The following is a 12,596-nucleotide window of genomic DNA, read 5'->3' as shown; positions in this document are numbered from 1 at the left end:
ATAGGTTTTTTTTTAATTACAAATACCTAAAAAAAAAAAATTACCTCTTCACATGAATGGGGGAAATGAAAAAATCCAGCTCAAATAACTTTCCGATAGACTTATGTGGAGAAAAGTAGATCAACAGATTGTTTCAGAACGAAGCTAAAATTGGCCCCCACATAGGCGTTAAGAATGAATGATAATATCTCATGCACCTTGATTCTTTCATGAGCATGAGTTCCAGCTTTCACATGTGACAGCATCTCCGTTCATGACTTCTCATTGTAATTACTTAACAAAGTTGGTCGGATTAGGATCTCTGCATTCCTTTATTTAGAGCTGAGCACAGTTCTTTAGAGAACCTCTAATATTCTGCAGAGCTGTGGGAGTCGGTCCCAGTTGGAGCTGTTGGAAGTAGAACTCTGGCCTTTTTGCAAAAGCCAAAACCTGGAAGGTGTTTCCAGGGAGTAGCATGGCCAAGGAGCATCCCCGAGGAACTGAGAATTAAACCGTAGTTTTGTGGGGAATTGATCTGTGGGAAGATCGATGAATTGGTTGGACCAATTTATTTTTTGTTTTTGTTTTTTAAGTATCCTTTCTAGAAACTACAAGATAATGTTGTCTCTGCCATGTAGAGGCTATCATTAAATAATGTTGCTGCTCTGTTCCTCTATTTTTTCTGTTCCTTGCTGAGTTCCTGTGGGCATCCTTAAGGTACAAGTCCCTTTCTGTGACAATAATAGATCATTCTTCCCAGTGTTCTTGGGTTGCCACTTTCCCAACCAAAACATAAAATTAGACAACATCAAACTTAGGTCTCATGAGCTTAAAAATGGAAAATTTCCATGGTGTACTCTAAGAAACTGATGGTCTCCAGAGAAGCATTTACGAAGAATAAAGTATATCGTGTGTTTAGACATAGATGTCTTCTGGACTCTTGTGTAATGCGTGGAGCAGTTTTATTCTCAAGGATGGAAAGGGAAGAGAGGGTGTGCCATGTGGTATGAGGTGATATAATGTAACCATGAGAGGGTTTTGGGTTTTTGGATTAGGGATGGAAAACAGATGGAAGAATCTTTTGTTTCATTGTTGTTGAGCTTGCTTTGGTGACGGATGCTGTTTCTGATATCTAATGATCAGTCTCTTTCTTCTGTCTCTTGCATTAGCTCATTCTCTTTCCTATTCTCTGACCCACATCATCTCACACCAGTTTGCCATCTACCATCCGATCACCAGTCAAGTTCTGGTATAGTAAACATTTCGAGATATATATTTCGTGTTATATATGTTATTGAGATGATTGTTAATCGTAGCCAGTAGCAATAATTCAAATTATTGCAATTATAAAAAATTGCAAAAGTGATCCATTTTTTTCATGGTTACTCATATTGTTCATGTGTGACCAGGGTGCCAATTTTACTACATGCTTTTACTTCATATTTTATATGTGTATGTATGTGTCTGTTCATTGTGTGTGTTTAGGCCGGAGGACAACCTTGAATACCATTTGCAGGGACACAGTCCACCTCCTTTGGGGTAGCATTTCCCATTGGCCTAGACCTCACAGAGTAAGCTAGACAGCCTGGTCAGCTAGCCCCAGGGGTCACTCCGGGGCATCCCCATCCCAAACATGGGGGCACAGTGACATGCCATCACTCCTGGCAGTTTTACATGGTTCTTGAGGTAGAACTCAGGTCTCATGCTTGCAGGGCAACTCAGTTATTTACCTAATCCAAGTTTTTACGTATTTTAGTGACTCAAACTATTTATTAAAAAGATCTATATCACTACACAAATAATTATAGTAAGATCTGAGTGATTGTTAAAAAAATTATGCCAACTAAACTTAAACTTGCCCACTTGCAATATTTATTTTACCGCACAATTTACAGCTAGCTTTTGCACAGATAAAATGTTAAGTGATCTGAGTAAATGTACATCAGAAAACAAATTTGTACTATTTAATTTTTTTTTCCCTAATAGAATTTCTCTTGCCAACATTCTCTCGAATGTTTTATAATGTAGGAAAAAGCCAGATGCTTGTCACTCATCAGTACCCTCCAGTGCTTAGAGTTCTTATCCCATAAACGAGGGTTATGAACACGGCTGTGGTTGGGCCTGCTTTGATATGGAAGCTCATAACGTTCCTCTCAAGAGCCTGGGCATGTAGTTAGCCCCTTAGGACTGTGCTCTATTTAGGTGGGCCGTGCTGTGTGGGCTCAGAACTCCTAAGCTACCAAAATGGGAGGGGCCACAGGAGCACTCATCCTTAGCGCCCTGAGCTTAGCATAACTATTTCCCAAAAACGTCTTTAGATTTTTATGAAATCTATGTAAATATTTAGTTATATATTTATTTTGAATCTGAGCTGGTCCCAACCTTGAGACTTCTTGCCTTACCCTCTAAAGTGCAGGGGTCATAGACCCCTGCTGACACTCCAGCCTGCTATCATTTTGCTTTTGTTTCTTAAAGAAGACAATGAGTAACATAAAGCGGTTTGGGAAAATATGTGCAGCATGAGCCATGTTCTCTGTACTGCACTAAACTCCAACTGCTGTTTGTCCTTCCGTGTGCAATTCCACACAAGTCAGCACTGTGGTGTTTGGGGATGGTGGGGCTCCTTACCTTGTTCAGTAGTGCCAACAGTTGGCTGGTGGGCGCCCCACTGAGCTTTGTTCCAGAATCCCCTGGGTGAGGCTAGTACAGGGGTGTGATGTCCAGAAGGTGGGTGTGGAAGTGACAGTCTGATTAGGACTGGCCACAAGTGTTTATTAATGACAACAGTAAGGTGTCCAAGATGCTTTGTCCCTGTTATTGAGACCCCATGAAATGCCTTCCTCTTTCCCTTCCACCTTAGTAGGGAACAGATGGCAAAACAGAATTTTTGCTTGTAATTAATGATTTTGTGAGGACCTGGGAGAGTGAGAAAAGCGCCCCCTCACACTTCCCAGGCACACAGAAAAACTTTTCTTACTTGTCATATCACGCCAATTCTTAAAGACTTCCCTGTGGAGCCTTGCCTCACCCCTCCCCCTTCTTTATCCCTGACTTCTGCAGGGAGCCAAGGGCTATCAGATAGAGGCAGTCTGCCCTGACATACTACTGACTGGAAAGCCAGGTGCCCAGGAGGGTGTTCACTGAGTGGTGTCTGTTCCGCTGTGTGGACTTCAGACTTCACCATCTCTGGGACTAGAACACAGGCTGGGTTTTCCCAAGAACCAACAATAGCACTTTATCATTCTGCTCTCTGCACCCAGGGAACTCATTTCCACTTTCTGGAAATGTGCTTTTGTGGTAATACATGACTGTCCTTCGTGTATGTATTTATTGTAAAAAGCTAAGCCACCACTTCTCTGTCTCCCATTTTCTGCTTACCAGTTAGTTCTTCAAAGTCCAGCTCACTCCAGAGGCCTTAGTGACTTTACTGGTATCGGTGCCCTTGCTGCCTCATGGAGTGCCCGCCTGGCACACTTGCCCACATTGTTGGCTGTGGCTGAGTAAATGTTAAGGGAATAATGACTGGAATGCTTTTAGTTTCGTCTTTGTGTTTATATTCCTATAGGGGCAGAATAGAGTAAGAGTATTTACCAATTACAACAAGTTTCACTAATTAGAGGATAATTCTCATCACAGGACATTTATTTTTATCACTTTATATAAAATTGAAATTTTATTTTAAAAACTTGAGGAATTTCAAATGTTTGTAAAAGTGAGATCCATGTAATAAATTCCCATGTACCCATTGCATGGAATATGTAATTACCATGTTAAGTTTTATCTATTTGTTTACTTTACCAAGTATGGATTATTTTTGGAGCAAATTCCACATAGCTTATCATTTACTTGCTAGTATTTTAGGGTGAAATTTTAAAGTATTTCTATAGGAAATTTTCTTATAGAAATTTAAATTAAATTTAAATTTAAATTACCCATTTAGATATATCTTCTCTTATAGTATAGTTTCACATTGTCTTGTAACATTTGAAAAACATTTTTCTTTTCTCCATGTGTTTTCTTGGCTATAATATTAAAGTCATATTATCATGACATCTTTTGTAATCAAATTAATTCAAGAATAGCTGCTTAGCTAGAGTAGACCCATTGGTCTAAACCAAAGGAGAGGAAGGGCCCCAAGAACTCAAATCCCAAGTCATTTGATGTGCTTCCCAGGTTGGGCATGCTTGCAGTGCCGTGAGTGAGTCCTGTTCTGGGATATGGAAGTAGGACTGGGATTTAGCCTGTGTGCTGGCTTGCCGGGAGCTGCTAACGCTTGCCCTGGGGTCCTCAAACTTCCTGGGGTCACAGCCTCCTCCTTTCATTGTAGGTGCTTCCTTCCCCCTTTCTTGTCACCATGTGAGTGTATGACGTTATGTGCAGGAGCTTCATGAACAGATTTTGTTTAAAAGCCAGGAGGTTTGTGTGTTTGTTTGTTTTTTAAGACAAGGTTTCTCTGTGTAGCCTTGGCTGTCCTGTACTCCCTTTGTATACCAGGCTGGCCTGGAACTGGTGCTGGGATTAAAGGCTTGTGCCACCACACCTGGCTTCAAAAAGACAGAGCTAAAGAGATCAATTAATCAAATATGTGGAAGAGAGGCTGTGACTCAGTTTTTTGAATTGTACTGCATGAGCCATATGGAATTTTATTATTAATGAGTGCCAGGTTCTAACCTTTTCAGGATAGAATCCCGCTGCCCACCCCCATCTCTGTTGCCCTTAGGAAACGAGATAGGGAGTCCCACTTTCTCAGAGACCTAATAGCTCCTATTTGCTGATAAACAGACATTTTCCTTCCCATCCCAGGCACATCAGCTGGATCATTCCGCCCATTACCTTCGCCTGAAATTCCTAATGGAGAACAAGATGCAGTTCTACATTCCGCAGCCCGAGGAGGACATTTATGAGCTGGTAATGTTTATGATGGCTGTCCATGTGCATTCTGTTTGCGATGGTTTTCAAATTATGTATGTACTGTGGTAATTGTAGCTGGAACAAGCTCCGCGATGAATGAGCTTCTTTTAGAGCTCCAAATCTGGCAGAAATCACCTCCCTATTACAGACATCCCAGAGTAGAAAGCCGCTTTTGCCTGTCCAGAAAGCTGTGCTGCACAGTTGCAAACCACAGATAGCACTCAGACAGGACTTTAGTCAGCGTGACCAGTTCTTGCCGTAGACTTTTCTTTATAATCGGTGACTGTTGGCGGTTGTCACAACAAACAGGCTCACTCCAATTTTGTGCAATTTCTACATACTTATCAGAACTGATAGATCAAGTCTTGTGGGAGTTCAGCCCCAGTCCCTCCCAGCCCCTGCCCTAGCTTAGCTATCTGATGACACCACCCAGCTTGCTGGAACTGCGTTTATATAGATTCTTGGAGACGTCTGTGGAAGTCTGACTTTAGCAGAGGCAGAGGACTTGTGTTTTGAGCTGGACCTAGCTTCCATCTGTTCTTCTGCATATTAATGGCAGGGAATTGAGAAACAGAAAGAGACTGGAACTAAACATTGCCAGGTTTCACAAAGGGCAGAAGGATGGTTTCTCGGTACATGTTAGTGGTTGCCACCTCGGTACCCACTTTCAGGTTGCTCTTTCTTAGCAGAGTGGTGCACTGTTCAGTTCTAATAAACAATGGTTTGGGGAACAAGGTCCTCTCTTGGAGAACGTGCTGGCCTCTTGGTACTTAGTCACCCTTGTGGGGACCACAGAGCTGTTTGCTGTGGATGTGGAGAGGAAAACAGAGGAGTGCCTCAGCCCAGAAAGCAGAACTGGAAATATAGCCCAGAGGTTTCCTATGGAAAGAGGAACCTTGGTGGAAGATGTCCGACGGAAGGTCTCAGATCAACTTCTTGAACTTGACTTTCCACATTAAGGAACCATCACCAGCCGTTAACACGCAGTTTAAAGAGCTTTGACAGATATACACAGTTACATTTCCACTGTGCCAGTTGTGATTTGGGATGTTTCTGCCAGCCTGAAAGGTCACCTCAGATCCCTCTAAATGTTCCTTTTTTTTTTTTTTTTTAAGGAAATATGATATTATTCTGTGACAATCTGATCATGTTATATATTGGAAAATGCTCAAAATGGGGCTTGGAAGGATGGGGGCTTCTGTGGTGAAGAACACTGACTGCTCATGCAGAGGACCCAGCCTTAGGTTCACAGCATCCACGAGGTAGCTCACAAACTGGCCATAATTTCCATTCTGTGGTGTCTGATGCCCTCTTCTGGCCTCTGTGGTCACATGTGGTGCACAGACATAATTACAGGCAAAACACTCATATATATAAAATAAATATTGAAAAAGGAAAAGGACCAAAATGATTACTCCACTCTTAACCACTGTTGACTGTTGATGGAGGAGGCCACATTAACAGTGAGGAGCCAAGTGCTTCTTCTGAGAATTAAGTAGCTGATGTTTATGTTGTGTGAATGGATACAAAGAATGCTTTCCTTTCTCAAAGAAGAAAAGCATTAGCTCAACACTGTAGTCCTTATTCCTAGTGCCAACTGCTTAGGAGGTTAAGGTAAAAGAATTACATGACCCCCAGAGGGGTTCAAGGTTAGCCTGCAGAACAACATAGCAAGATGTTTCTGGGAGGCAAAAAATAAATTAATTTAAATTAAATTAAAAATCCATGTATGGTATGGTGAGCATCCATAATTCCTGCCTGGGGAGATTTGGGCAAGAAGGCTGAGAGTGAAAGTTTGGGGTCAGCCTTACTGCATAGTTGCAGATCATCTTGATACATAACTTGGAACTACATGACCACAGAAGTCAGAGAGGAAAGGAACAAAAAGAGGTGGGGCTGATAACACTGCAATAGATCATTTAATTTATGCCTTGTAAATTACAGGGCTCATGGGCAACCACCTTCTGGGTCCATATGTACCAGGCATGTGTGCTAATTGAGCCGTGACGTTAACATTTTCATTACTCATTATTTTTTTGAAAAGATTTTTAGATTTATTTATTATCATATATATATGTATATTAGTGTCTTTCCTGCATATATGTGTGTACCATGTACATGCCTGGTACCTAAAGACTGAAGAAGGCGTCACACCCCACTGGGACTGGAGTTACACACAGTGGTAAGCCTCCATGTGGGTATTGGGATTTGAACCTGGGTCTTCCACAAGAGCAGCCAGTGATCTTTACCACTGAGCCAACTCTCCAGCACTCCTCACACACCGTTTTTAAGCTTCGGATATTATGTGGTCTTATCCAGTGTGTGAGGTGATGGTGTGCCGAGCTCAGTCTGTTTAGGTCTATAATTGTACGTGTTATAATTTTAAAAAGTCTTAAGTACAGAGGGCCCATTGTGTTCTCTCTTACCCTTTGCAAAGGTCTCTGGAGATCCCCAGTGAGGCGGTTGGCACTGTTCTGCTTATGCTAACGCCTGCAGCGTTCAGGTTCTCTAAGATTTATATGATCAGGGTGGCTTCTGTGCCTGACAAAGCTTAGACCCTTCCCAGAGTAATACTTACAGTCACATGAGATAGGATATATAGACTCTGCCATGGCTTAATTACAACAAACTACTTAGCAAAAATCAGTTTTAAATGATAGCTAATAGACATGGTTAACTCACCTAATGCTAAGACTGAGTAGTAGGTATAGTAGCTACTGCTGCTCAGAAGTCGTGGCAAATATGCAGAATATTGTGAGATGTTAGTAGCAACGAGGATCCGATACTAAGGTAACTGTTTTCTATTCAGGATGAAGCCACAGACACTCTCAGTATTGGTGTCTGTGTTGCATGTGCATTCACGATCAAAGGAGATGCTGTGTTTTGTAAATATTCTGGGTGGCTTTTACTGTTGGTCCTAAGTTCACAGACCCCTGGAATCATCTCAGTGGTGCCTGGTTTTGGATCCTTGCTTTCTTTAGATCATTCACCTGGGTGTGGTGCCACGCCAAGGCAGGGGCTTGATGAGCACAGTGCTCCTTGAAGCTTTCTGAGAGCATATTTGATTTCTTGCCCCTTTCTGACCAAGCAGCAGCCGACACAGTGTTACCCAGTGCTGTCACCTCACCTGCATGCCAGCGCCCAGGCTCTGCAGCAGCATGCGGGTGTCTGACCCTCCTACCTGCCCCAAGCCCATAATTCTGTGCCATCAATGGCAGAAGAGCGAGTGCTGAACTTGCAAGACCTTCTTGGAGAGTGATGATGTAGTGGGCAGGGGGTTCCCTCGCTTGTGAATATCTGCCAATAGTTATTATCTGTCTGCTTTACTGGTTATATTAATGTAAATGTTACCCATTTGGCTGTTTCCTCATGACTCGTTAGTTGTTGGGACCAGTCCATGGAACGGTCACAAACTTGGGGTTTAGTTTGCAGATCTCACACTAAATGAGCTCTTGATAAAGTGTCGGGAATGAAATGTGCCAGCAAAATTGATTAATTAATTTATTCATTCATCTAGCAAATATTTACTTAGTGTTTTTTTGTGCCTGGCATAATCTCTAATTCTCACAGGGTATGCGCCAAAGGCGGGGACGTCCTGTTTCTAGAGGAGCCTCTCTTCAGTTTGCAGAATTGCACATAAAAACACGTCATTGTCAGCAGGTCTCGGGGCTTGGAAAAGTACAAAGTTAGGGCAAGTGGATAGAAAAGTCTCGCCACCCAAGCATGAGCTCCAGAATTCAAACCTCAGCACCCCTGTAAAAGGTGGTGCAGTGGCGTGCACCCTTATTCCCAGTGCACGTGGCAGGGATAGTAAGGGCCTCAGAGCTCGCTGGCTGGGCAAACTGAATGGGTAAACTCCAGGCTCAGTGAGACCCTCTCTGATGAAGGTTAAAGTGGAGAGCAACTGAGCAAGACACTTGACATCCATCTCTGATCACCACATGCATGTGTAACACGTGCAAAAATGAAGTGACAAAACTGGCTCAGTCTACAGTACGGAGGAAGTGGCTTAACTGGTTATGCCGTGCTGGGAGGATAAAATGGTGAGAAGCGTCAGACACGAGGCGAGAAAGGAACAGGGAAGCTGTGCAGATAGACTTCAAAGGAGAAGGGAAACCCCTGGACATTACGCATTGATTCTCCATCTGCGGAGTCATCCAGCTGGCTACTGAGTGCTCAGAAATAAAGCAGAAGCAAAAGCAAAGCTCCGAGATGTTACTTCTTGACAATATCTGCCATACATGTACAGTGTTAACGGCCATGACTGGACTGAGTGTGTACAGGCTTCCTTGGTTCCTATTCCCTATATTACAGTGTGCAAACAATTTACCTATCATTTCTGTTCTACTAGGTAGGTAGCAATTGCAAGCGAAGGAAAATTTCAGAGTGTCCAGAGATTCTTAGAAAATATTAGAGGTTTATGCAAATACTACATCGTTTTCCGTAAGACAGCTGAGTGTGCAAGGATCTGGGTGTTCTGGGTCATGGGAGCCCTAACACCAGTGCTGTGAGCTATGTAAGGAGGACAGTAGCTGGCCTCTTTTGTAACAGGCTCCTTGAGGTTGCTGTGTGGCAAATGCACCACAGGACGTAGGCCAGTGGGCAGGCAGAATCACTGCAGGCCAGGGCGCTGTGGCTGGGAGGAGGGAGAAGGGGCTTGGGCTGTGGCGGCCAGGGAGACAGGAAGTCATGACATGATTTCATGAGAACCCAAGTGCCTGGCTATTCAAAACGGTGTTAAAAATGTGATGCTCTTTATTGTCTGGCTTTTGAAAGGGGTTGGGAGGGACGCCTTTTCATTAATTTAATGAAACAGAGGTGCTTTAATATGTGTAACAGTTGTGCACAGAGTGACCAGATTTCAAATTTCCTAGCTCAAATACTGTTGTTTCAGGGAAAAACATTTTAAGGCACAGCGTGTTCTTGAAATTTCCTGTGTTTTATTAGAGTTTTTTTGCCCAACCTGGCCTCAGTCTCGGTCCGCTCGAGGGTTTGCTTGTGGTTCCCGGGCTGGTTTATATGCCATGAGCGAGTGTTTGTGTGACACTGAGACCAGCGGAGAACAGTTTCTGCACAGTGTATCCCCCTGGATATCCGCAGACGTGGTCAGAACTAACAGTTGTATACTGCCACCTGGCGGGGAAGACCGGCTGTCACCCCCATATTTAAAAGTGTATCACCAAGGCTCAGGTTCAGCAGAGATGAACAGTGGGTAATGCATTTTGCACTGTGCGGCCCTGCTACATCAGCTTCATTTAAATGATTCTTTGTAGATTTAGTGACTGTGTTTTCTGATCTTAAAGTCACCGTCACTGAAGTCTTTTGATTTAACTTTGTGAAACATTTCTGAAGTATCTAAATAAATTCACATTGAATTATAACCCCTGAAACCCTGGCGGTACCGCCAGCATCCCTAGCTCTAACTCCATCACGTTGCACCATAGAACACTGAAGAAAGAAACTTGTCTTCTCTTCTTGCCTGAGTAAAATGACATCCTGAAGAGATGAGGCAGGAGCAGCCATCACCAAGGACTGTGTTTCAGTGCCTTAGAATGAAGCTTCTGTTAAATTTTATGGCTTGCGATTTATTTTCATGTCAAGATCAACAGTTTGCACTTGTTTTTTGCTCTTTTGTTTTGTTAAATTTGGATTTATCTTTAGGCTTTCTTACCTAAGAAGGTTCATTCCCCTGACCTTGGCCCCCTTTGGGTTTCACAAGTTGCCCAGGAGTCACCACAGTGGGGCAGAGAGAACCAACCATATCTCTGGGGGATGCAAGACTGTGTTCAGATCATGCCCTGCCTATCCTTACAGACTAATTGAAGTGCTTTTTTACTACCCTTGTTTGTGAAACAGAGATTGCAATTGTGCCATTATTGGATGGAAATTCATGTCTTACAAGATTAGCTCCAGATATAGGAAACCGTATTATCAGTTAATTTAATCAACATTTCTGATATGTGAGCTATACACTGTTTTAGTTTTGAGTTCGTACAGAAATGCGTTCTAGACTGTATTGAGCTACTCGATAGCGGATTGATTTGGATACTTAATTTTCTAGCTAATTGTGTTTATTTAAGCGGCTACCAGAGAATCTCCTCACACACAGTTGTTTTCAGTGTCAACATTTGTATCCACCAGTTTATCCTCCTGTGGACTTTTTCATGTGAAGGTGCTGTGTGAAAACACAGAGATGCCTTTTATTTTGAAGAACTTCACTCAACAGGTCTATAACCTTCTTTTGGTCTTGATGAATCCTTGCCCTAGTACTAGAGGTTTTAATGACTGAGGCATTATTTTTTAGGTCTGTGATGAATTTAGGGTGTTCTATGGAGTGATATATATGTGTGGATTAGAAACCTAGCCAAGCTTGGTGGTTAGGATTCTTCAGTTTTCATTTTAATAGCTTAAAACTCAATAAAAAGACTGATGTATGTTTTTTTGTTCAAGTATCAATTACGAAAAAATAGATTTACAAAATGCTGACCAATCCTACGAAGCTATTTGTGATGAGACCCTAATTAGCCTCCTCTCTCTGATTGCAGCTTTACAAAGAAATTGAAATCTGTCCAAAAGTCACCCAGAATATCCACATTGAGAAGACAGACACGGCTGCTGATAATTATGGTAGGTTTATTTGCCTTTGATCTTGGGTGTTTGTGTTTCCAGTTAAAGCATTTCCTGTGTAAACAGAGCGTTCACATATTTACAATTCAATAAGAAGCCTTTGGGGGCCGTCAAACAACACATCTGGCTCCTGTACTGTGAAGAGCAGCTGAGCTGTGAAGAGAGATGCTCACCCTGGGTGCAGGGAGGGAAGCCTCTGGCCTTCAGCTTCTTCACTTGAGTCAATTCTACTGTCATAAGAAAAGAAGGGGGGGGGGCGAGGGTTAAGAGCACTACTGCTCTTACAGGCTCCAAATTCAGGCCCCAGCACCCTGGGTGGCTTACTTTAGTTCCAGGGGGGGGTCCAAACACTCTTCCGGCTTCTGTGGTACCCATACTTGTGGGTACCATCCAGAGAGAGAGAGAGAGAGAGAGAGAGAGAGAGAGAGAGCTTTTAAAAGAAGAAACTGGACATTGTGGGAGTGGATTACTTTATTTTCTTTTGTGCAGGGAAGGGAATATTCCTGTGCCCACGAACAGGCCCCGTTACACCTTTCTCTAGGAGGAAAGTTGCAAGAACTCACTTGTTGCTGGGTTGGGATACCGAAGACCACCGCTGGGTTGCGTAGTGCCCGGTGGTCTCCTTGAGTGTGACTTACTACAGTGAAATAACACAGAGCAAAATCACCGAAGACCAAAGGGCAGGAAGAGAATGCAGGGTCAGCAGGCGTAGGCTTCTCTGTTGCTCTTGAGCTGCAGCGAGAGGCTGGAATAGAGTCCGCAGAGTCAGAGTTGGCAGCACATAGCCTAGTCTGCTGTTGGGGCCGTGTAGACTCAGTCTCTGAGGCCTTTCCTGGAAAGCAGGTCATCCAGACACTCTGCCTGACATGGCCAAATCCTAGGATCCCTGGAGGAAAGCAGTTGCTCGCTCTGAATTGTGTTGTTTGTACTGCTTAGACGTGCAAGCCACAAAATAGTGACGGGAATTCCCCTCAAAGTAAGCGGTAGATGCTGGTCAAGGGCCAGACTAGTGCAGGTCTTAAAAAAAAAAAATCACAGACCTGCCAGCTATGTGACACTTTCTATTTGGCTGTCAACAT

At 43.1% G+C, this 12,596-nt stretch overlaps 1 protein-coding gene across 4 annotated transcripts in view; it reads left to right on the top strand.

Moving 5' to 3' along the window:
- Tiam1 (TIAM Rac1 associated GEF 1) overlaps positions 1-12,596 on the top strand; it is a 350,431-nt gene that overhangs the window by 278,130 nt on the left and 59,705 nt on the right. For all 4 annotated transcript variants that reach the window (XM_060370704.1, XM_060370703.1, XM_060370702.1 and 1 more), the window contains 2 exons: positions 4,783-4,887; positions 11,436-11,517. In XM_060370704.1, coding sequence (XP_060226687.1) covers positions 4,783-4,887; positions 11,436-11,517 — 187 coding nt within the window. The remainder of the gene's footprint in view (positions 1-4,782; positions 4,888-11,435; positions 11,518-12,596) is intronic.

Source organism: Meriones unguiculatus, chromosome 17, assembly GCF_030254825.1.
Source record: "Meriones unguiculatus strain TT.TT164.6M chromosome 17, Bangor_MerUng_6.1, whole genome shotgun sequence".
NCBI classification, from domain to species: domain Eukaryota; kingdom Metazoa; phylum Chordata; class Mammalia; order Rodentia; family Muridae; genus Meriones; species Meriones unguiculatus.
This window is presented reverse-complemented; position numbering and strand designations above follow the sequence as displayed.